The sequence below is a fragment of the Taeniopygia guttata genome, chromosome 10, assembly GCF_048771995.1.
Source record: "Taeniopygia guttata chromosome 10, bTaeGut7.mat, whole genome shotgun sequence".
Classification (NCBI taxonomy): domain Eukaryota; kingdom Metazoa; phylum Chordata; class Aves; order Passeriformes; family Estrildidae; genus Taeniopygia; species Taeniopygia guttata.
In genome coordinates this window covers 9,209,750-9,235,701 of record NC_133035.1, presented here as the reverse complement: position 1 = coordinate 9,235,701, position 25,952 = coordinate 9,209,750, and the positions used below count along the sequence as shown (strand labels likewise).

The following is a 25,952-nucleotide window of genomic DNA, read 5'->3' as shown; positions in this document are numbered from 1 at the left end:
CTCAGCCCGGTGTGAGGGCAGCCGGGACCGGCGTACCCCCCGCACTCGGCCCGGTGTGAGGACAGCCGGGGCCGGCGTTCCCCCCGCACTCGGCCCGGTGTGAGCGCAGCCAGGGCCGGCGTTCCCCTCGCACTCGGCCCGGTGTGAGCGCACTCGGCCCGGTGCGAGCGCAGCCCCGCGGGGCCGGCGGGCGCCGCCAGGGCCGGCGCTGCCCGCGCCGCGGAGCCGCGCATGCTCCGCGCCCGGCCCGCCCCCCGCTCCTCCCCGTGCCCGGGGCCGCCGGCGGGGCCGGGCTCGACCATTTCTGCGGGCGCGGGGACGAGAGGCCGAGCCCCGTCTGCGGCTTCCCCGAGCTTCAGCACCGCGGGCCGGACAGCGCCCGCCGGGCTGGGCCGAGCCGGGCGCTCCGCGGGCGGCGGTGGTGCGCGCTGCGCGGCCGCAGCATGGGGCCGGGGCTGGGGCTGGCGGTCGCGCTGCAGGTGCTGGCGCTGCTGGCGAGCCGCGGGCACGGCTTCCCCAAACCCGCGGGCACAGGTAAGCGCCCGCCCCGGAGCCTCCGCGCCCTTTGCCGCGGCTGGGGAAAGTTCTGCGGGATAGAGATAGGGGATGGTAAAAACTTTCCTTCCACTTGTCTATGAGCAATGAGATCCTAAAGCAACAATATTCCTGGTGCAAGACGGCGATCACTGAAGCTGCAATCTAATATTAAAGTGAAGGGATAGGTGCTGCTAGAGCTCTGAATTTTTTTCCATCTTTTCCAAGCAATGTTTTCATCCAGTCTACAGTAGCGTCTGCACAAGTCTTTGCTTCTCACAGTATCCCACTGTATTCTGGATGGAAGAGATTTTTAATCTCTTGGTTGTGCCAATCCGATTATTGCTATTTTAGTCAGTCTTCTCTGTCACTTTTTTTGCCAATTCGTGAGTTTTCTGACTAGAAAGAGGTTGCTGAGTCTATATGTGTATTTCTGTCTTCTGCAAAACCTCTCCCTCAGCCCCAGTCATGCTTTGTTTAAAGGTTTGACTTTTTTATTGTGTTCCCATTTTTCTAGGAACACGGAAAATTTTTTTGCAAGGAAAAAAAATAAAGGATGCAGTTGGCATCCTATTAAAGATCTCAAGTTCTACTGGAGAAAATGATAAATTAAGGAAAAATGTCCTGTCTCTTTGTAGTTGCATGTATCATATAACTGAGTATATGTATATATGTATATATGTGTGTGTGTCTTTATTCTAGATAAAGCTATACACAACAGACAATTAAGTGTAGAAAGACCTTTGGAAGAGCAGGTGAGTGAAATAAAAAATATTTACTTTTTTTTTTAATTTTTTTTTTTGTGTGGAATTCCTATAAATATTTTTAGCCTTTCAGGTATTGGATCCATGAATATCATGAATAGCTAATGAATGGGTAAAAAATAAATTTGCCAGTAAAGTCATTGTTGATGGGGTTAGATACAAAATAGGGTTTCAATAATTTTTAAGAACTGGCATATAGACTTTCACTGTCCAGCATTCTAAAAGCAGGTGGTTAGCTCCAACAGATCACAGATATGCCATGCCTTTATATTGACATCCTATGGGAATATAGCATGAGCTTGGAATGAAGAAGGAAAATGTAACTTGCATTTATCTGCAAACGCAGCTTCTTGTAATATCTGGTTCTGATCAGAGGATGGGTGGTACTGATGAAAGTGTCCAGTGCTTATTCCTGTTCTACTTATTCAGGCAAACTTCTTACTAAGAGTGAAAATCAGGCATTAAACCCTCCGCTAATACTGATAAATTAAGAGATCACACATTTTATTCCTTCTACCTGTTTGCTATTTTGTTTGCTTTATTTTTGTATATTAGATTGCTGAAGCTGAGGCAGACAAGAATAGGAAAATAGCTCCCACAGGTAAAATACCTTTCCTAGTTTTATAACAATACTCACAATGGTATTCAAAGAGGTATAAGATTTTACGTTATGTTGATATTGATATATTTTCCAGAAAATAAGCCAGAGTTCAGGAATTATTCCTTTGTTGATGACCTGAACCTGCTGAAATCAGTAGCAGAAAGAGAAAGGAATGAGAAGGAGAGGGAGTCAATTAGAAGCTCTTTGTACGAACAGCAAGTGGCCATTGATGATGCAGACTCCACCAAGAACCGCAGGCTTGTGGATGACTATGACTCCACTAAAAGCGGGCTGGACTATAAATTCCAAGGTATTCCATAATCTTTCAGTGACTTCTAGGTTAGATTTCTCTTGCAACCAATTGCTTTCATGAATGTTGCATTCGCCACTAAATATGAGCTCTATTTGTTACTGGAGTGCAGTTTCAATTATTTCCAGTTGTGGAAGCTTGTTGTATTGCAGTTGGGTTTTTGAAACACGGTACAAAAGAACTGCTCTTGATTTTAACAGACTTCCATGGAGGAAAGTCTAACTGTGTAATTTGTAATGTCTTTTAGCAATTTAGATTTGATGGAAGGAAATGGGACATATTTTTGGATTAAAATATATTTATTCTGATTTGTGAGGAAGAAGCACTTCTATATGCAGCTAAATCACATATATTTGTTTCAAATATTATGTGCAGTTTAAGATAATTCTCATAATCACAAACCTAGAAAAAATTACCAAAGGCCAAAGAATACTTGCCTTTGCTAAGGAGTAGTTAATTGACTTGTAGTTTAAGTGAATCTTCTGAGAATTGTAAGCAGCATTTAGCTCAGGATATTTTTAATTATATCAAAGTATGCTGATCACAGACCAAAGCTCACTCATTGTATTCCCTCTCCCATTGTCATGATGATATTATTTGCCATAGGTAACAATTACATAATTAAAAGTTAATTTGCTGAAATTCAAACAAGATTATGTGCCATTGTCATGAACTGTTTTGATCTAAGTGGCCATATAATGAAAATAGTTACCAGCAAGACACAAATAAATGGATATGGAAATTCTATCAATATTGTCTATAAACAGGAAAGTAAGCTCCTAAAGTTCATCTCTGCTCTTTCAGAAGAGCCACTCAGAAAGAGATTTTTCAGATGCTGAAAACTGACACAAAGAACTTTTCCCTGTGACTGATTTAATGGCTTGCAAAGTGTGTATCAAAGTATATTCCTAATGTATCTAAAAATACAGTTTTGTTCTGAAGAGAAAAAGATGTGAAAAAAAGATTTTTTTATGAGATGTTTAAATGAGTTAGGACGGTCAGCACACAGTAAAACTGTAATCCTTTCAGATGACCCAGATGGCCTCCATCAATTAGATGGCACTCCTTTAACTGCTGAAGACATTGTTCAAAAAATTGCTGCAAGAATTTATGAGGAAAATGACAGAGGAGTGTTTGACAAGATTGTTTCAAAACTTCTAAATCTGGGGCTAGTAAGTATCTTGGTAATCATCATTTAACTGTGTTTTGGACTGAGTTAATGCTCTTTCTAAAAGCAATTCAGATGCACACCTTGTCTGCAGGGAGTGGGACTCAGGGTCTAAGCAATTTTCTAGAGCTATTTGGGCTTGCTGGTTAAGCTCTGCAATAGCATTGTTGTTCCTGTGATGTCTTTGCAACAAAATAGGCCAAACTGCAGAATGTTTCTGATGTTGAAAAAGCATTCACTGATTGTACTCCTCCCATCTCTGTCCTCATTTTTCCTTCAATTTGTCTTCTGATTTTCACTGAGTGTTTTCTATTATTAATTTCTTTTCTGTACTTAAGGGGGAAAGGTCTGAGCTCATTCCTATCCACCTAATGCTGATTAGTGTAATCAGCAAACACATCATGTTGCTGGCTAGTTGAGGATATTTTACCTTACTGATTTATAGGAAGAGTGGATTTGTCTCTGACCTCTGAATGTCTCAATGGCTTTAGCCATTGCCATTTGGGATCCTTATATTTTAAAATACTCGCCTTATCTTTTGAGCACCAGATTTTGCAGCTGAGTATTGCACCCCGCTGATTACAGAGGGAGCTGTGGGACAGCTGCATGGGAGAGTTTTGTTCAAATGACAGCTGTTATGGAGCAAAGAGAAAACATTTTAATGATATCATAGAAAGCCGTTTGCTTTTTCCCATTCTGTATTACTGAATTTTGTTGTAATTATTCAACTGCCCATAGATGTGTTGCAGAGCATATGTATTTCAAAATACACACACACCGGGAGGCACCACACTTGCAGCTCAATCTTTCAAGCTGCACTCCACTGTGTTAAGTCCTAAAGAGGTTTGGTTTGAAGGCTGTATGTGTGAATGGGTGGGATTTATGTGTACACACAGATTAGATGTGTAATTCTATGTATATATGTTAGGAGTGTTATAAATGTACACACGTTTACATGTCTATATGTACACACAGCTATTACACCTAATTGGCTGTGCTCAGCTTTGAGGCAAACATACAGCAACCTATTTTCATATTGATATCAGGTTTCATACTGATGTTAGATCTAGAAAAAGCACAGAATCTATCTTATAAGTACTCTGCACAAATATTTTAACAGATCACAGAGAGTCAGGCCTATACCTTGGAAGATGAAGTGGCAGAGGTTTTACAACAGCTAATTGCAAATGATGCAAAGAATCGTGAGAAGGAGTCTGAAGACTTTGATTACCCTGCCAGCAGAGCAGATAGTGATACAAAAGAAAAGCAACAGGAAAGAATGGTAATTTCTTAGCTAATAATTTTGTCTTGCTTGCCAAATGGTACTAGTACTGCGCTCTTTAGGGAATTGTTAGTTCAATCTGGGAACAAGAGGTGTTCTTAAAGAAATTCTGTCATATAGAAAAAAGAATCATGAATTACTTTAAAATTTAAGCCAGATGTCAATTTAAATAATTTTGAGAAAATACTATAGTCTTCACCTTGCAATTAGGACAATGTTGACATGAGGTTGTGTTTTGCTCTGTTAACTCTATCATCAAAAACAATGTGCTTAAAGATTTTTTTTTATTATTATTATATCTTATGTGGAGACACCAAGCAAATCTGATCAGGATAGTTTCATTAATGGAGAAGTTGATGATACACTGGATAACACATGGTCATCATCTAATGTGTTGGAAAGAAGAAATGAGCTGCCTTCTGAAGATAATTTCGAAGACCTCCAATATTTTCCAAATTTTTATGCATTATTAAAAAGTCTTAACTCAGGTGAGCTTCTCATGTTATTACAGAAATATTAGGAAAAAGCTTTAAAAATTAAGATTCTCGGTTTTCTCCTCTTGTCTCTTCCCCACAGCTTCCCTAGTTGCAAGAGACCGTGTGCTTTGAAAATATTCCGTAAGATACATAGCATAAACTAATTTGATTAGTGATTTTGATGTCAAAACACTGGCAGGAACAATACTCAGAATTGCAAAGAGTGTGACCTAAAAGAGTGTGACATAGACAGCCCTTCCCATCTTGTGCTGTGTGATTCAGGAGTCCTGAATTCTTTTAATTCCTGTAAGGACATGACGAAAAGCTGGCAAATAGTTTTCCTTGGAGATCTTTCCAGTAATTTCCATGTCTTCTAAGCCAACAGAGATACAAGTAAGCCACAGTAGAGTCCTCACAGTGATGGTACCAGTAAATGAGTGTGAGCCTCCCAGCCTTTCCACAAACCACAAGGTTGCTGTTTATTGCAGTGAAAGCCCTGCATGTCTCTTCCTATTCCGGTGCTGGACATCACTGCCTTCCAGTTATTGCAGGCAAGATTCTGGCTCCTTGCCACTGCCCTGTGTCATCACCCTCTACACACACCATCCTCTGCAGCCACACACACTCTCTAACTTCTGGAGGGATGAGGGGGTGGTATTTTGTAGATCCCTTGTTCTGCAGCAGCATTAATAATTGCTTCAAGTTGTCCCCATGTGCACCTGAGTGGAGAGCTAAAATGAAAAACCATAAAAAATGAGGGCATATTTTGCTCAAGTCCAATCGACAAACTTTAAATTCTTCTTCCTGTTCTTTTTAATTTTCCCATGGCAATTCTGCATGCTAGTTCTTCTCCTTTTTCTACTCACAACACAGGCAGGCATGTTGGGTTTAACAGGTTATGAAGCAAACAGAACCAGGTCCACTGGCTGCACTGCTTTATGTGTTCACCTGTCAGGTTCTATCGAGCTGGAGGAGAGGGATTAATTTGCATCCTACAGCTGTGTGTTAAATTGCAGGCAGCAATAAAAAGTCTGTTCAGCAGCTCTCCAGAGCGACTGGCCCTCTGCCAAGGCTGGGAGTATGTTTCTGACTGTCCCTGACTGACAGTGCCCCTGGCTCTGTTGGGTCCTTCAGTGACAGCCTGGGCAGTGGGGAAAGCTTTTGTGGCTGTGATGGGGGAGTTTCACACTGCTAATGCAGAAAGAGCAGTAATATTGTTCAGCATGTAAACATAGTGGGAACAGAAAAGCTAAGAATCAGGTAAGTGTGGGCAAAACCTGATTATTTCTATTAAAAAAAAATTTTTGTATCCTATTCTGAAGTCATGATTCTCCCAGCTGTGTAATGCTTTGTTGTCCCAGTACACAAGTCATGGAATTGTCCAACTAACAGTCTCAATTGGGAAACGTTATATTTTTGTCATTGAACCCTGGAATCTTATAGGAGAAAAGATCTCTTTCATACAGAGCCAGACTTATCTACTTCACAAACAAATGACATACTGTAGAAAACTCTACCTATATCTGTTCTCTGACCATCAATTTGAACTGTCAGATCACTCCATCATTGCGTGCATTGTGTGCTTAGTGTTCTTAGCTGTAAAATGGGATTAACACCCTTGGGCTTCCAAGCCAGTGGTATTATGACATAGCCCCTCAAGACAATAAGCTATAAAGAAGTACCTACTCCTGATGTTTTAAAGTATATTCAGCTGTACTTTGCAGGAACAGTTTAAAAAGAAACATGTATGTAAATTCTCATTCTAATCCAGCACAGCATTTGCTCTTTTAATGAGTAGGTCATTCTTGATGCATGAATTTTACACAGTTTGCAGAACAGTTTTTCCAAGTTACCTGAAGGTTGACTAGTTTTGCTTCATCCCCTCACACAGAGACAGAGACAAAAGAGAAAGAGACCTTGATAACTATCATGAAAACCCTGATTGATTTTGTGAAGATGATGGTAAAATATGGAACAATCACACCAGAAGAAGGAGTTTCCTATCTTGGTGAGAGTACATACTTTATACAACTGTTATTATGGTGTGTTCTTCCTCTACCAACAGTGATAATTATCTTCCCATCTTTCCTTGCTCTTATGAAATCTGTTTCAGATTTGTTCATTGAAAATGCTAAAGCTTTTAAATGATTGATCATTTCCTACAGCATTGTTCAATTCCATACTGCTTTAATATTTCCATCTAATGAAGGAAAGGTAATATATCAGATATGCATTCAGAGTATTATTACACTTCCATATCTGTGAAGCACAATTTATTTCAATGACTTTATGTCAGGGGATTATTAGGGTTTTCTCTGTTCTATTCAACTGGATTTGGTACCTGCATTTCTCAGAAATAATCCAGCACTACAACTCCTTTAATCTGTCACTGTAGGTAGCTGCACTAGATGGAACCTAATGCTAAGTTTTTCCATCAAGTAAAACTCCTTCCATCTATGAAGAGTATTACATCTTGGCACAGGAGTAGATTTTGAAGCACTCTTTCCTGGATCCATTTTAAAGTCTGTGGCTAATGTAGGTTTTGTAAAATTGTTACCATTTCCTAAAGAGGGAATTGGAATGGCCTGGTTTGTGTCTCACACGCCTTTCCTGGCTTTGACAAACTCTTCTATTCACTGTAGGCAGCCTGTCTAGTTAAACAAGTTGACCTACAGAAGAAGGGCCCATCTGTACAAACTCTGCACAACTCTATCATTTTTCTGAAATATTTCTGGTCTGGATTAGTCTAAAAAGCTTTTGTTTGCATCAGGGCAATTTCTCAGCTTCATAAATCATCCTGTCACAGAGAGAGGACTGGCAATGGTCTCTCTACGTTGCAGATACTTGATTGATGAAATTGTTACTATATGGATTGATTATCAATTACTGGCCTACAAAAGATCCAGTGAATCATGACTCACATTCATGCATGATTGCACCTCTTCTCTAAAGACTTCATATCTGACCAAGAAATCTCCTTGAATTTTGGAATATTTGGACAACTTATGCCTCAGTTCAGCTCTTTATTTCTCTGTCTGCCAGTACTTCTAAAGAAAGATGCACAAAAAGAAATGGTTGATTTTAAGCACAGTGGTTTCAGTGTCATTCTAGAAATGAAGATACTATGGCTTGATCAGATATTACCAAAACTTAATAGACTAAATTCATCCCTGATGCAAGACCATACAGATAATGGAATTACACTACGAGTGCCTTTTTCCTGCTAAAATTCAGGGCAGTCGTTCACACTGGCTTTTGTTTGAGCAAATAGATACTGTAACCCTGGAAACAAATTGCCTTGATGACATAGTACAGAAGGCAAGGATTGGGTTAAGAGTTTGAGAGGTCTGATTTAGTCTGGACTTAAAGTAAGACTGTCAACTGATGTATCCAGACTCTGCCTTGCAAATGAGTGATTTATGCAGAGATGGACTTTGTGCTCCATCAAAGCAACTTACTGTAGTGGAAAAGCTTTCTCATAGATTCTCAGATTGCTTCTGTGGTGTTCTTTTCTTAGACTTGCTGTTGAGAAATTGCTTTAAAGCTGACCTTCATTTATTGAGCTAATACTCTCAAATAATGAGGAAGAGCATCCACAGGAGTGTGTTAGCTTCTTGCATTATCCTTAAGCAGGACAGCAGTTTTATTGCCACTCTTACTGAACTAGAAGTTCTATAGTCTGTAATAGCTGGATAGGTACTGTGTATCTTGGTGCAGTTTGGATTAGGGATTAATACACAGCTGTACTTATTATAGCAGATAAAGAAATTAGTATGAATACATATCAGAATAAAATTTGTAAAATCAGTGTAAAATTTGGCAGCTTTTTGTTGTTTCCTCAGTCTATAATCAGTGAGCAGATTCTGTGCTACTTGGTGGAAAATACCTACTGGATCTGTGCAGATGGATTACATCCTCTCTCCATTTTATTACAGTAGGAAACTGCCTAAATTAATTTTCCCCGCTCTGTGACTGAAGCCATGCATAAACTAAGCCTCTGAATTATACATTCAAAATAATAAATCATTTACTGGATCAAGTCACAAGGTACAGCTTTTTTGCCTGTCACAAGGGTGCAGAGACAGTGAATTTGAATGCATATACCAGTAACAGCTGGCTTGGGATTTGGAGGCCACAGCATTATGTCATCATCATTGTATATTACTCTAGGGGAAAGTATTTTGCTGCAGCAGTGACTGATGTTATTTGGTTTAGCTTTAAGTTACAAAGGGTCTAGCTGCAGTGTGGTGCAAGAAAAACACAAGATGCACGTACATGGAAACACAAGGAATAAGTTTATTTTTTTAAAACATATATTCAATATTGTGTAATACATATTTAAAAGCTTTCCATATGCTAAATGTAATCTGTAACAAAATACAGAAAGCCCAGACCAGCATATTCATATATATGAGTGAGGAGAAAAAGTAATGCTTACCTTTCACAGTATGTGTTCAGAAAGTATAGCTCTGGAAGCATTAAAGAGAGCCTGTAACAAACTGATAGCAAATGTGTGTTCAGCTGAAGTGCAACTTATTTGATAATTATCCTGCTGTGGCAAATTTCCACAATTTTCTATCATTCTACTTTCTTAGCTGTGAATGCTGTTAGAGAAAGCAAATTCTTCTGTGGAGTGAAAGCCTCATTATATGTTTCTAGCCTGTTCAAAGGCTTTCGGAAATCTTTCTAGAAAGACCATCTGCCCTCTCAATATTGAAAGCTGCCTTTAAAATAGTTTTTGCAGTTAAAAGAATGGACAAACATGGTTTGGTACAGAAAGCATAATGTAGTAAATTATGACACGGGATCTCAGGAGCACAAGTGGCTTGTGCTTAGATCCAACTGTGGTATTAATTTAGCACCTTTGGGTTTGTTGGCAGCATCCAGCAAGTGCTGCCCGAACAGCTGAACTCCTCTTGCTTGCAGCCAGAGGCACAGGCTGCTCTCCCTGAAGAAGCTGAGTTTTGGGAAGGGCTTGGGACTGGAATGATGTTGCTGTTGGCAAGGGTGCAGTGGCAGAGGGGAATGGAAGTGTTGGAACACTCCCACGTAGTGACCAGGGGAAAGCAGCAAGAGGCTTTCAGATAAGTTATGACTGATTCAGCATAAAATATTTCATTATTCATGGCATTCACAACATTTATATTGCATAAATAGCTGATACTGGTGCATAAATATCTGATACTCCATGCACAACTGAAAGGACAATATCCTTCACAGTGCTAAGTGCTTCAAGAGAAAAAGAACTGTTTGAGCCAAGAGCAAAACTCACTTTGATTTCAGCAGAGCACAGCAAGGCATGCATTGCACAGATACTTTTAACTGTTTAAATATTAGTTTGTGACTTAGATCACATTTTTCTTCTGTCTGTTGAATAACATGATGGAGATTCACTCTGATAGCCTTTCCACCAAAGCCACCTATCACAGACCAGATAAATATTAAAGAAAAGCTTCATCTATACCACACAAAGAATTTTTTGTATGACAAGTGGCTTTCCCTGTATATGCCAGGTTATCTAACTAGTTTTAAAACGAAAGCATATCAGTCCACTATGATCTTGATAAAAGCTCTATTTATAGTAATTATGTAAACTGTAGTTTTGTCATAGATTTATTTTAATAATATTTTTGTCAGCTTAGAAACAGGAACAAATGGTTTCAGCCCATTTGTTCAGATACTGTTGTAAATCATCTCCCCCTAATAACACCAAAATAATGAGTGATTTTTAGAACCATTCTAGGAAATATTTGCAATTAGAGGCTTGGGGGCATAAAAAAACCAGCTTTCAGAGATGATAGATTCTTAAAGAGACACCAGTGTGTTTATATGAATCCTTTTTATACAGTAGATTAATTATATTCTCCTGCTGTGTGCTGATTACAAGAGTAGATTTGTAGCAAATGTATTCATTGCCACCCCAACCAAGTGAAAAATATGTTACTCAATAAACTATTACCCTAAAAATGCAGATTAGTTATGTGCACATTGTAGCCTTGTGTGGGGCTCTCATTTATTGATTAGTACATGTAGCACAAAGTTTTGCCATTAGCTATGTCACAGATACATCTGTGAGATAGAGAAATACTGTATCTTCCACAGCTGGAGAAAAGAAAGGGGCAAAGGACTGGGAAGAAAATTAAGAACTCTGTAGCTTTGCTCTGTCTGAAGGGGATCCCACTTTTTACCTCCTTGCGGTCAAGTATTTAGACTACTGGAGCCACAGGGTAGACCACACAGCCCACAGCAGACTGGTTGAGGAGCAAACCCCCATTTATTTAGGAGGGAAATAGAGAAATCATTCCAGCTGATCAGAGTGCAGTTTCAGTCACAGCTGCTTCCTTCCCTAGACCAAAGCAAAGCCACCTCTCACACCTTCTCCCTTTGGCTCTGACTCACTGTCGGAATCCAGCCTGTCCCCCGTGACTGAGTAGGAGGTTGTGTTACTTGGAAATGGGCACAAACAGATGTCTCTGTTTACCTTTTCCACCCCCACATCATTTGTTCTTTGTGGACAGCAGGGGAGAAGACCGAGCTGCAGGACACATGAGCGGTGGGAGAGGGACTGTTCAAGGGGAGCGATTGCTGAGGAGTATGAGCACTCGTTTGTTTGGTCCTTTCCTAAAGACCAGTTGGGATATTGTTTTACTATAACACTGTCCTTTAGGCAGACTGAGGCTGTGTGAAAGGGGAAGGAGAAGAGGCAGAAAGTCTCCTATGTTGATTTTTGACATGTCCCTGCCTCTCCATGCTAAGGAATATGAAATAGCTGTTGAGCCTTTCGCATTCATTCTTGGTACCTCCCACAGCTCCACTTCTGATGAAGGCAAAGCTCTGTGATTTCCCCATTGTATGCCAGTGCACAGCAGCCACAATCTGGCCTTTTCCTGGGAGAGAACTTGTTTGAATAATGTGACTAATGCCTGAAGTTCTCATCAGCACAGATGCTGCAGGCCAAAGATCTGATCCTGATATTTGTTTAGTTAGCCAAGAACAGGCAGAGAGCCAAGAGTGTGAGGCAAAGTGCAGATCACAGCCGACACTGGCATCATCTTTCCTCTCCTCACTGTGACCATAAGCTGGTGCTCCCTGATGCAGACTGTGATTTCAGAGGGTGAGGGAAGGTGTGGCTAAAGCAGAGCCAGAGGCTACAAGTGGAATATGGACAGTGTCATGTGGACCTTTTGTTCATTTGGACCTGGGCCATGAAGGGCACTGACAGTATTTCATGCAGGGAACCATTCAAGCATAATACCATCTTTTTCTTTTTAAAAATCCTTTTTTTCCAAAGGTCTCTTTGTTGCTACTGTAATTTTTCTTAATAATTTCTTAAATTATTTAACAAATTTCTCCCTACCTTAATTTTCCTTTTGATGATTTTCCTTACCCAGTATTTGTCATGTGAATGATGCATACAGCTGCCAGTGGGAGTTATTTAATTTCAGGCAGCTCTTTTCTCTGCTATTTATTTTTTATCTGATGAACTAAGGTCACACAGCTGCCAGTATACTATACTCTGTCTGAAAAGTAGAAATCAGAGACACCTCAAATGGCGACAGTGGGCTAAATACTGAGGAGCAGCAGTGATTCTGTAAAGTACATGCAAATAGTTAAATCCAAGTTGAATTTGCATGGAGATAAGCTAAAATGATGGGGGGTACAGAGAGTGTGCAAAGATCCCAGGCAAGACTGGAATCTAGGAAGTATATTGATTGCAGATCTCACTGCACCTTTATAGCTGTTCTTTCTGTAACCTCCTCCATGTCTGTCCCCTGCTACTTCTGCATTTAAATAAACACATGAATGTGGTTTTGTCTCCACTACTTAGATCTTATCTCCTATTTTACCCCTTTCAGACTCAGTGCATAATAAAACAAATGCATGTGGAGTCTGTGACCTCACAGTTCTCAAGAACCAGGACCACTGCACCATGCAGGAAACTGGGCATCACCTGAGGGTGACATTTTGTGTGAGGCATAGTATTTTTCAGTATCCATAGGTTCTAAATCTTCTCAGATATGTTTTGGGAGAGATCCAGGAGTTTTAGTCTCACTAATTGCTTTTCCCACCACATTGCATGACTATCAAATCATGTGTTCAGGAATCCAAATAAATCTTTTACAGTTCATTCCTTTGCTTATCACTGTCTGCTGTTTAAATTTGCAGTAATTTCTTGCAAATATATTGCCTCTTCTTCCATTTCCCTTATTCTGTGCTTTCCCAACTGGATGGAAATCTCCATCTTCTCATAGTATCTTATTTGACAAATATATTGCTTGGTTCCTGAAAATCTAGGTTTTGCACCCTCCCAGGTGGGTTGTGTTTCTAAAGGAGGGCAAATCTTTTCTTTTTTTCTCACTGTATTTAATAGCTCCATAAACCCCTCCCTACTTTCTGAATTCAGAGCCACTCTGTTGACAGTTGAGCACTGAGACCGTAAGTTTGAGATGATTATGTGGGTGTGGGGTAAAGAAAGTGTCACTGAACGTTTAAAACTCCATCCCACTCCTGCAGGAGAGGCAGCTCTGTGCTGCTTCAGTCCCAAACCATCATGCTTGTTAAGGGCATGCTGTGAAAACACATAAAATATGTGCACAGGCCACAGAGCAGCTCCAGGATGGGAAAGGATTAGCAAAGGACTGCACCACACAGCTCTAAGAGACCTGCAGTAATGCAAAAGAAATGCCTGTAGAATATTAAAAGGATAAATCTGAGAAATAGCCTGTGAGGTAAGGAATTTAATATTTAAGAATGATAAAGGAGACTTGGTCAGAGCTATGTTTACCTCAAAGCACATCTATTTAATTGTGTTTTGCTTTTGGAGTTGCTTTTAACCTGATTGCCAAGTGATACTGTTGCTGTCCTAATTTCAGATCACTCTGACCATCTCACTGTAATCCCTTTACAAGTGATGCCATGACCTGGGACTTGTCAGCTGATGTGTCACTCCTCATGGCAGCATTAGGCTTCAGACACTCTATCACAACAAATCAGTCAAACAGGAAGATTCAGAAAGAAAATTCCCTATCTTGACGTGTAAGGCAGGGAGTTAGAGAGCAGCAGGAGATTTGCAATGCTGAGACCCATCTGTAATTCCACAATGGAGGAATTTCTCTTGTTGGTCACAGTTTTAGTAGTTTATGTGACATATTCTTGATACAGCTATAGCTGACCAAAGGTCAAACTCTGCTTTTAGCTACAATGGGGAAAATCCAATGGATATTGACAGTTCTTGGACATGCACTTGTTCAAAGAATTAATCAGATATACTCTTCCCATAGAATAGTCCCAAGCAAATGCTGAGATGTCTGGGGATTTTTTCCCAGATGGAAAATGGCCTTGTAAACTCTTAAGGATTGTCTACTGCAGGAGACAGAAAAGCCCTAGGAGAACTCTGGTTTCTTAATGCCTGAAGTATGTGCATGTCACACAAGAAGTCATCAGCACAAAGCTTTCCAGCTGAAGCAGTTGGAGTGTATGAGCTCATTAAGTAAACGAATTTTTATCTAGTGTTAAAAGTGATCTTAGATACCTTAATGATCCCTTTTCTCCTTTAATAAACACTGTCTTTTTATGCTGTATGAAAACAGAACAGCAAAGCAGGTCTTTCTGTGGAGATTTAATGATACAGAATCTCAGCTTCAGTCAATTTGGTGAGGATAGAATGTGAAACTGCCTCCCAGGTACAGGATAATTATGCAGAAGAAAAAGCCCTTTGCAGGAAAATTTGCAAGAGTCTGGAAAACACCATGAATCTGTCTATTGAGAAAGGTCCATGTCAGGCTTCCATTACCAATTCCATTAAATGCTCAGATGGATATGTTAGTTTCTGCCTCTCTGATAAGAACAAAGTAATTTAATTTGTAATAGTTATCCTGTAGTATCTTTTCCCACGGATTTGGTGTTACCACAGTACATTCTCCCAGAGTAAAGATAAAACATTCTGGGTTTATGCAGTTCAGATTTTGGATGCCCACCTTGAAGGACTTTAGAGTTTCAAAACTGCTGGGAATTTGCATTTTCAGGTGGAATTAAGAGCATCTTTCAGTGCGTAGGAACTGGGCCTAGGATGTCTCAGAAAGCCTACTCAAAACAGAAGCCCTCCTGCAGCATGAATGCTTCAGTGAGTCACTCCAGATCAAAGAGCAAGTTAGAAAGTGAGGCAAGGCAGAAAGCAGATCCTGTAACTCCGGGCATTGCTAGGGTGATGAGATTATCCTGCTCTGCGGAGAGCTGCCGCCAGAGCACTGACCTATTTACCAGTGCAGGTCACTTCCATTAGCTCGGTAGTTATTGTCCCCTTGTTTTAATTAGTGCCATTTCAAATAAGTGGCCGGCTGTGTGGAAAGGTCAGTACCTTTCTAAGCTCTTCCTCTGTGCAAATGAGGTTGCTAAGGAGATGACACCAGAAAAGTAATCAATCCTTGTTAGACCTGCGCCAGGACAGCGGTTGCTAAGCTCACTCGGGAGGATGATTCACTCCATCAGCGTAACCCAGAGCAAACACTGCTCAGCCCTGGCCTGGCCACACATGGCAAGGACAAACATGGTTTGAAACAATACCAGCTGTTAAAGCATTGCTTTTGATGCGGAGCAAGAGCAATAAATCCTGTTCAGGAAGAACTGGGATTATCTGGCAATATTCTCTCAAGGGTACACATGTAGGCACATCAAACAAGCCCTTCAAACATGGACTCTATCACTCAGGAAATACAGCTGATTATAAATGTTCAGATCCATGTTGCTGTGCCATCCAGCTGGCAGGGTAACTTCACCACTTCTCTTGTCAAATGTAGTGCCTGGTAGAAGGCCTGTCTTGAAAGTTTGTCTACATCCTTTCTGACAAAACAAAGCTTTGAAAATGGAAATGGTGATTATGGTATTCAGTCTGGCTTTAGTGGCAAAGCTCAGGTCATTGGCATTGCCTTATTACACTTCATGGGGCTGGAAAGCAATTCTGTGCTCACAAAGGAGTGATAGTGAACTCACATGAAATTGTTACCCAAATCAAGGGACTCAGAGAAACTGTACAATTCCTGAAGCTATTTATAGAAGTGAATAAATAATGGAGGAGTATGAATCCCATTTCCTGCTGTAGCATGTGCTGTATGTGGCTACATATACAACCTTTAAACACTACAATCTACTGACAGAACAAAAACTTCCAGAAACATGAGTGTCAGACATTTAAATCTAAAGATGTTTTGGCAGATTATGAATCTATCTTGTGGTGGAGTCTTTATTTCCTGTTAATAGAAACTTACTGCCTAAATGCAGACACTTTAAAGGAAGAACATGAAAGGAACTTATGAATCAATGCACTTAGATATGTGTAATATTTTAAATTTTTTAATACTTTTATTTTTTAAAATACCATGTTTATACTTAAAATTAAGCCTAACTTAATAGAACATGCTGGATTAAGCTCCAAAATCAGTGACATTTTTGCATTTGCATGAATTAGTGAAGGAGAATAATCTATTCATTTGAGTTTACAAAGGGTTTTTAAGTTGTGGACTCTTATCCTGAAAACCGTGCCTCTTGCAAAAGATAAATCCTTATATTCCTGTTAAAATATTAGTACGGTACTGATTAAGGATGAAAAATAGAATCTTAAAATTAACTGGAAGGGATGTTTACAGTACTTTAAATAAGCTTTGGATCAAGTGATTAGTGAGGCATCAACACCACCACTATAATTCTAGCTTGTTTTTTATTTCACCAGGATGTCTGATCCAGCTTGTAACACAGCCCAGACCTGTTTTGGTTAAGGCATATGGGGCAAGGTCAGAAATCACATTAAAGGGATATGTACCAAATGAAAATAATCACGAAAACCCCATGATGTGATGTAGAATTGGGAGGGTGCAATCAGGCACTCGATGCCATGGTTCAGTTGAGGTGGTAAGGCATGGGTTGGACTTGATGATCTTTAAGGTCTCTTCCAACCTCATTATTCTGTGAAAATATTACTAGCCTTATTATTTCTATTCTGCCACAGTTCCCACATCACATACTGAATAATTCAGCTGTTTATATAAATGGACTTTTGATAAATTTCAAAACTAAGTCTCTCAAAAATACACACCAACAAGATATTATGTATGCAATTTTGAATCCATGTTTAACTGAACCTTTAAAAGATAGTAAAAGGAAGGAAAATTCTACACCATATCCATAATATGACTGAGGAAACATGGCAGGTTGTAGGTGATCTGTATTTTGAATATCTACCAAGTGTGGTATCAAAAGGATTTTTTTCCCACATAAGCATAGAATGTTTATATCTGAAACATCCATCTTTATAAAGAGATGCTTTTACTTTCAAATTAGATTAATTCAGACCTGAAATTTGCATGGAAATACATTTTCTAGTCTTCTACAGCCGTATACATAGCCACAGCTGTCTAGTTGGTTTTCAGGTAAATGCTTGACTTCAGCAACTCTAGAAAGTATTTGTTTTCATCTCTTCAATTTACATGTTTATTTCATTTAAATACAATTTAAAACCTTTTACTAGACTTTTTTCCTAATGAAATCATATAAAATTGAGACACATAGGCAGTTTGGGGTAGTGTTTTCCCACCAAGATGAAGCACATAGTTCATACTCTTGTCTTTTTTGTGAAGTTAATTAAAGCCTTTCATTGTTTTCATCAGAATAAATTGCTACAGACAATCATTGGTATTTTGTGACTTACATGACTGAAATATGGAATATGATACAAACTTTTACTGACTTTATGCATGTTGGAATTATTTGGTACTCATATTGTCATGATTCAGTTGTTAATTTTTTAAAATAAGATTGATCAATATTCCATATAGCTATTTGTTTGTTCTTTTAGCATTGTCTCTGCATTAATTGTTCAGGGGCAAGGATGAAGGCTGTTCTTTTAGATTTCTATTTACCATTCACACTGGTGTTGGGGGGAATGTAGTATGGATTCTGCATGTTATCCATTGGAGAATAACTGGGGTTTGGTTTTGTTTTGCCTTGATTTCTAGAAAATTTAGATGCAATGATAGCTGAGCAGACAAAGAAGAAGCTTGAGAACCCTTCCACTAAAACCAGGACAAAACTAACAGCAGGTACTTGGTCTACAATTTTATTTTTCTGGAATAACACTTTTTGAAACCTATTCAGTTAAAAGTATTTAATTGCTTTGGCAGCCAGACTGCTTGTTAAAGCCACAGTTTCTCAAGGACCTGTACCAAGCCATAGCTTGGTTGTCTAAGCACACAACTAGAGAGAAATTTTCATTTAATTACCCAGTTTTTGAGAAGTATATTCACTCTCTCTTTCTTCACTGGAGTCCAGATGTTACACATATAGAGAAGCAAGTTGTATCAGTGCTTTTTAATACTAAAATAATAATGAAAAAGCATTATTTGTCAACTTTGAACGTTGCAAATGCAAATTTCATAGAATTTTTTCTCTGCACAAAGAAATGTGCCTTTGCATTGCAGTCACCTGAATTCAGCTATTGTTTGTAGAGCAGAAACAAGCATTCCTCTTTCCAGAGATCTAGAGTAGAGATGACCTTTAAGAACCACTTTGAGAGAGGCTCCAATGAGGCTCTTCCTCAACCAGCAGTCAAAATGCTTTACTTGCCAAGATTGTATTGATGTGATTGAGAAATACTCCTGGACATTTGACACAAAATTGTTTGCTTTTGTTATTTCATTAGACAAGAGCAGTGAAGAAGCAGACAGTACAAAGGAAGAAGCAGCTAAAATGGAAAAGGAATATGAATTTTCAAAGGATTCTACAAAAAATGAAGGACAAAATGCAGCAGGAATCAGTGAAGAATCCAGAGGTACAGAATATTGCTTTTCCTCCAAGTGATTTTCCTCTTCTTGATATTGATTTTCCATGGTGTTAGCATAAACATCTTCAGTCTATAGTCACTGGGAGTCAGCACACAAGAGCTTCATTCAGAAGTGTACTTATCTGCCAAGTTTTTAAACATACGATACTACATCCCTTGCTGAGCAGACATTCACAGAATTCATAGACCTTTTTAGAGGAACATGAAATGCAGTTTGATACAGTGGTACAAAGAAATTTTGCTTCTTTGCATCTGTGACTTTTCAGGATGGCCAGAATATTCAAGTTAGTGTCTCCCTAAGCAAACATAGCACAGTAGTACAGTTATTTTTGTCACGCCTCAGCATGACAAATAATGCCACGTGCTGAATTACACTGTACTGGCTGAAGTCTCCTGGGTGCAAATCATCTACTCCATTTGAAAACAAATCTGCAGGGGACATTGTGCCTCTTTATTGTGCTGAACTCTTGAGGGAGAATGTTTGTGCAGAAACCTTTCAGTGAGTTCTTATTGCAAAGGGTTCAGCATAAGTATCTGTGTTTTGTAATCAGTTGGTTAAACAAAATTGTTTCTTTTGCAACGCTGTCTGATGCTCACACTTTTTGGAATGCAGTGTTCTCACTCAGGCTGCTCAGTAATGAATTGCAGAAACCAGGACTGCAGTAGACTGTAGTCCATCGGTCACCTGGTTCAGCTCTGTGGGCAGTGCAGCCCCTCACAGAGGGAAGGTGGCATTTTTTTCCAGCAGCTTATTTATTTCAACATGGAAGAAGAAAATAGCTCAAGATGGCTGGCTGATTTCACAGTAAAGAAAAGTTATCTCAATACTTTTTGGTAGGAAGTGATAACATAGTTTGCTCGTCTCTTGAAGATTTGTCTTTTGTTTGGTTCAAGTTATTTTCCTCTATCTTCAGCCCAATAGCTTTTTAGAAATTAAAATTGGATCAGTATTTATTCTTTGTCTCACCATGCAATTCCCTTGCTCTTTCACAGGGTAACTTAGTGTAAAGTTACTGCACTCCCAGCTCAAAAATGAGGGTGTATCTAATAGTGTAACTGCTTACTAACAGGAGCAGACATGCACAGCTGGCAATAGTAACCTTCTACATACTAATCACACTAGGTTTTTATTCCTGACAAATGTAAGAACATTACATCAATAAAGTTCCAGCCAAGCTAAGAATTCAAAATCCATTAGCTGGAATATTTTCTTAGGGGTCCTATTAGGTAATCCTTGTACTAATTGTGTCCTGTGTGCTTTCTGGTCCAAAAATAGCCATCACTTTAAATTTCAGCTATAACAAGGAGTTATCAGGGTAATTTTAACACATCCTTTTTTCAGTAACTATATTTCAAGTTGTCTTTCCAAAATATCACAATTTTAGGTTTGCTGTATGCTGCTAGTACTACTGTATGGAGGAGTTTTGATACTGAAAGCTCTCAGCTCTAATTAAGTCATTCCTAGCTATCTCAACAGCTTTTTCTTTGCTGAACAATTATGATGATTTAAAAGCTACAGACTGTTTTTAATCCACATATGTAGTTTCTGTGGATGTCACCAAAAGTTATGTATAAAGATCAAAAAAACCATGATCCTAGGTTTGTGTATGACTAATCTTGCACAGGCAACACTTGCTAACCATCTGTGGGAATTTTGCCTGACTGAGTTTGACAGGACTCAGACTTTAAACAGAAGCTAAGAATAGTTTTAATCTGCCTTTGCTGTGACCAACTTCACCCAGTTAAGCAAGCTGCATCAATCATTGATTTCTCTCTCATCCTTTCCTCCAGGGAAATCTGAGGCGTATTTGGAGGCAATCAGGAAGAACATAGAATGGCTGAAAAAACACAATAAACAAGGTAACAAAGAAGGTATGAAGTAAAAGGTCTTGACATTGGGGTGGGCACCATATGCATTAAAAAGCAAGTAATTTATATTGTATTGTATAACTTGTGTCATACCTTAAACAATAGTAATGTGAAACTGTGCTTGTCTAGATTATGGTGATCATTAGTGGTGTTAGAGTTAAATAATGCAGGTCATGTAAAAGTTAAGCCAATGAACATAAATAGTGAGCTAAGGTAGATTAATGTAAACTGGGTGGAATGGTCACTGGACACAAAACCCACAGAGACTGACCAGCAGGGAGTTAGCCATGGTGGGCTGCCTGCCACCAGGTAGCTGTGTCAGCTTTGTCTGGTGCTTCATTTCTTAACTCATCATGTTGTAATTACGACTTTGTAGGTGAGATAGATGCATTGAAATGTCTGGACATGTCTAGAGAAGCTCGGGGCACCTGGCTAGCATGCCTGCCCCAATAGCAACAAGCCTTGTTCCATAACCAGGAACAGCTGAGATCCAATCGTGTCAGTAGCGCTGTAATACGTTGGATTACTGCCCAAATCAACTGGAATGACTTGCAGCTCTCGCATGCAAAGCTGCATAGAAGGGAGCAGCGACTGAAGCAGCTGCACGGGTTTGCTCACCAGCTGTCTCGCCTCTTCCTCGGGGGCAGGGCTGTGTGAGAGCTGCCGGCAGGGACAGAATAGCGGCACAATCCCCTCTTTATTTTTCACGGATCTTTATTTATCCATACCGTCTTTTTCCTCAAGTTCTTACATAAAACCAGCCTCCCATCCCTATTCTCTGCCATGGCCTGCTCTGGAAGTGAAGGTTCCTAGCCAGGGGATCTATCCCTTGGCTATGACTGGCGCCTGGTGAGAAGGATCCTTCTTGCACCAGCCAAGCAAAGGGTGATCCGAGATGAGATTAGCCCTGGGTAATCTATCCATCCTCTCTGTGAGTTGAAGTGTGTATGAATTCCATTTCAGAGATGAGTGGATGCCTGCAGCCCAACACATTCATTTTTCTGTACAGAAACTGTAATAGGAAAGACTATAAAAAAACCCATTCCCATTTCTCAAATTGCTTCCACACAATGGCAGCAGTGGTAGTTAGCAGCAGGGCTACATATTTGCTCAAGAGTTTTCCTGCCAATTTTAATTAATGGTTCTGTTTAGCAATGTACTCATTGGTGTAATTAGATCTCCATCATGTGTGATTATGTCTCTGTATTACACATAGTGCCTGAGCAGCCCCTCGCTCCTCTTTGTAGTAATCTTTCTTCTGCACTGCTGCAGTCTGAAAATGGCTGTGACTGCAGATCAATAGCATTTTATCTGCCTGTGAATGCATTAAGATATATATATCTGTGTAGATGGATTTTCATTTGCACTAAAATATCTTTATTGTCCTCTGGCAATGGAAAGAGGCCTTAAAGTGAGTGTAAGTTATGACAAAATTAGAATAGTATTCCTACTCTTCTGATAGATCATTTTTATTGTGCCTTTTCATACTCTTTATTTTTGTAATATGCTAATTCAGTTCCCCATGGATGATGTTAAAAAAAGTACAGTCAGGGTAAGCTTATCTAACCATGAATGCATTGCGGTGTTTCTTCAGTGCAAGATTAGGTGGTGTTGCTGTGCTCATCAATCATTTCTCCACTTCCAGCTGGCACCTGGGGGCTGTGAGAAAAGTGATTCTCAGAGTAATTAATGTATTAAAATGGCCAGACTTTCCCAGCCCTACTCATGGATTGGGTTACTCACCAAATACTCTTGAAGAGGTTTAGGTTTTCTTCAGGCAGATGTTTGTGGGTCCTTCATTTTGTGTGAATTTCAGTAGATATTATTAATTAAATGACTAATAACCCTGGAAATGCTGATTTGCATTTCTGCAGTTTGGAAGTATCAATTGCCTATTAAGGAGGCTGGTAAGCTTGAGTGGCTGGGATGATTTAACATGTCAAAAGCCTGGATTTTGGGCTCACTGCCATTTGTGTCCAAAGTTTGTATTGCCTGTTTACAACCTACAGACTCCATGGGCCTGTCCTTCATATCTCCCAGACCTGGCTTGATGCTTGAAACCATTGCAGAATGAACATTTAACCAAAAAAAAAGAGCATGAGTGCATTGTTCAACAAATACTTAGGTACTTCAGAGCTTCACAACACTAACAGCAGCCATTTAGAAATGAAAGTGAATCCTATCATTAATTTCAATGGCAAATGGCTTGATCTGAATATGCAAATAAGAGCTCACTCTGAATATGCAAATAAGAGCTCACTTCATGTAATGCTGCAGCTGTTGCAGTGAATCAGCATCCAAAGCTGATTTTTCTAATTACAATAGATTTGAAATAAGTATTAGAAATTGGCAGCTATCAATTTCTAGGAAAATAAACAAAAAAACAATTTAAATTGCTGTGAGATATACAAATTAACCTGAATTGGACAATATCATAATGGATGTAATCCCATACAGGATGTTTAGTAATTAAACCTTCACATCTCCACTTAAAAATCTTGGAGTTAGAAAAAGTATTCTAGAAGTAAAATAAACACAGATATTTTAATTTGAAAAATGTGGATATTCAATTAATTTAGTATTTGTTCTTCATTCATTTCCATTCCTTGGTATTTTTCAATGGAGACCCTCATTCTTTCAAGGTGAATGAAATCTCTCATCCCAGTTACAAAATTGCTCTGTGCTGTTTGTCCCTATTACTCATACAGGATGGAGACACAAGCAGGTTACGTTCTTGTAAGTAATTACAGTAACAGAGCAGACAAGAAATCCTCACCTCAGTACAGCCAATGGCAAAATTCCTGCTAACACAGATATGGAGAGGGCACCTCGGCAGGAGTGGGGAATGTTGAATATAAATTTTCTGTATTACTCATTTGAAATTGCTTTATGCTTTTATAAAAATGATGACAAGCATCAATTTGCTTCTTAATATCTTTCTATTTCTATCCTGTTTTGGTCAATTTTTGAAACCTAAAAAACTACAAATTCATTATTATTTCTATTTTTTTAAGAATGCACAGTTTGAAAAAATGTTCTTCCACATACTGCTGTATGATGTTATACATTGGACATTGCAAACTCAGTTTTAATGTACTCTGAAGGCTCCGTCTGTGGAATAAGTAATTTAGAATGAAAAATTCAGAATGTATTAATTCTTGTGAAAGATACTAATTCATTTAACTTATAATGGACCTTTAAAACATTTATGTTCTTCTTCTGATTCTAACAAATTAAGCTTTACATTTATCCAGTTAATTATGTCACTGGAACTTTATTGTGTTTGTATGTGAATATACTGAATGTGCTGCCAGAGTCAGGACTACACAATAGGTTTCCTTTCTATGTTATTTGAAAAATTGCTCTGCAGTAGAATTCTTTTCATGGAAAATAGTGATGTTCTCCAGCATAGGAAAAGTATTTAATGCATATGGTGTTAATCAGACTGCATAGATGCACTCATCTATTGGAAAAGGAGGAAGGATCTTTCAGCACTCTGTTGCAGATTGACAGAGGAAGATTGTCAAAAACTGACACTAACACTGTCACAAAGGCTGCTCACTGCAGTAGTTTGCAAACCAGAATATCATGTTCTGTATCAAGGTAAATAATTGTATTATTTTGATCTATTTTCAGGGAGTTGCTTTCATGAATTTCCACTACAATGGTAGTAAGTGGGAATTTTACTGGTATTTCAACTGGAAATAGTCTATTTAAAACTTTCTTTTGATTCCATAACAGCTGTGAAAATAATAGGGCACAACAGCTTTTGCTGTGCAGACTAGAACATCAAATCCCTGGACTGGAAAATGTTCTTGCTTTAGCATTTGACAGCAATCAATCAAGACCAAGAGATGATTATTTCTCTTGGATAACAAAAGCACCATGGTGTGAAAAAAGACTTTGTGCAGATGCTTTAGGTTTTTTTGTATTTTCACAAGCTGCACTTAGAGAGAATTCTCTTGATGTTTGATAAAGTGCATTGGTTGGATAAACCTTAGAATGACATTGATTCTTAAGTGAAGCAGTATAATGGCAATGACTCATTGTGCAAATGAATTCTTGTTTTTCAGACTATGATCTTTCAAAGCTGAGAGATTTCATTGATCAGCAAGCTGATGCTTATGTGGACAAGGGCATCCTGGACAAGGAAGAGGCTGATGTAATTAAACGCATCTATGGCAGCCTGTAAAACGTTAGTGACTGCCAAACCTGTAGAAGTCTAGTCTAGTTTCCCCCACTCCTGGCTCAATGACTTATCATCTGTTAATTTGAGGATATCATTAGAAATGCTCTCTTTACATTGTACTGACAACTTTAGACAGAAATTAAGAGCTGTAGTGCTCCCGTCACTTTCTGCATAATGTATTTTCCTACATTTACAAATCAACCCTAAACACCAAATTCTGACACTGAATTTCTATTTGATAAGGAAAATATTTCTGTAATGCTCTCTTTGATTTATTGTTTGCGTATGGTTTACTTTTGTAGCTAAGCCAATCATTTTTGATGGAAATTTCTTTTAATGCTACATTTTTTTGCTTTCACTCAACAAGCTTTCTCTAGATGCAACTATGTAAAGGGCATTATTAGAAAATAGTTCATAGTTCTCTAAATAAAGTATTTGAAAATAATTTACCTATTAAAGTTTTCATTAATCTTAATATTATTTTATATTCATTTATTTTTGTTTTAAATACTTTTTTTATCCTTTTTTATTTCTATATATAGTATTCTGTAATGTGGACTGTAGTGTCCTACAGCTAATTGATAAATCTTTGACATTACAATTGCCTTCCATATTAGAATATTCTCTTCTTCAGCATGTGTGAACATTCTCTTTGCACCATTTGATGATTGTGCATGCATAATTAGTTGAATTCCTGATGTGAATATCCTGATAGCAAGTGTAAATAGCCATTGCTTTCTCTAAAGAAAAAAAAAAAAAAAGAAAGCAATTCAAGTAATTTTGTATGGAAAGGGAAGTTTGCAACTAGAGATAGATGTTTTTTTAGGAACAGGAGCCCTGCTTTTCAGAAAGACTTAAAGAACCTATTGTATCTCAGTATCTCTGAATATCAAGGCTGTGTTCTAATTACTGACCTCTGTTCTGTGCT

The 25,952-nt window shown here is 38.9% G+C and overlaps 1 protein-coding gene across 3 annotated transcripts; it reads left to right on the top strand.

Annotated features, from left to right (window-relative positions):
* Nucleotides 1-167: 167 nt before the first annotated feature.
* Nucleotides 168-25,469, top strand: SCG3 (secretogranin III). 3 transcript variants are annotated; one of them, XM_002196335.7, is made up of 12 exons: nucleotides 168-534; nucleotides 1,237-1,289; nucleotides 1,854-1,899; nucleotides 1,994-2,209; nucleotides 3,239-3,381; nucleotides 4,498-4,659; nucleotides 4,970-5,147; nucleotides 7,027-7,143; nucleotides 18,143-18,226; nucleotides 18,826-18,954; nucleotides 20,758-20,838; nucleotides 24,909-25,469. In XM_002196335.7, the coding sequence occupies exons 1-12, from the start codon at nucleotides 444-446 to the stop codon at nucleotides 25,025-25,027; spliced, it is 1,419 nt and encodes a 472-aa protein (XP_002196371.5). In that variant the 5' UTR covers nucleotides 168-443; the 3' UTR covers nucleotides 25,028-25,469. The 3 variants fall into 3 exon arrangements, with proteins under 3 accessions (XP_002196371.5, XP_012433637.4, XP_072789866.1); XM_012578183.5 differs by having other exon boundaries at nucleotides 307-534; nucleotides 20,758-20,826; XM_072933765.1 differs by lacking the exon at nucleotides 1,994-2,209 and having other exon boundaries at nucleotides 307-534.
* Nucleotides 25,470-25,952: the final 483 nt, after the last annotated feature.

Coding starts and splice junctions, on each gene's coding strand:
- SCG3 (XM_002196335.7), top strand. CDS start 444: ATGGGGCCGGGGCTGGGGCTGGCGGTCGCGCTGCAGGTGCTGGCGCTG. Junction 4,660..4,969: donor AAAAGCAACAGGAAAGAATG/GTAATTTCTTAG, acceptor TCTTATGTGGAG/ACACCAAGCAAATCTGATCA. Junction 18,227..18,825: donor CAGGACAAAACTAACAGCAG/GTACTTGGTCTA, acceptor TTATTTCATTAG/ACAAGAGCAGTGAAGAAGCA.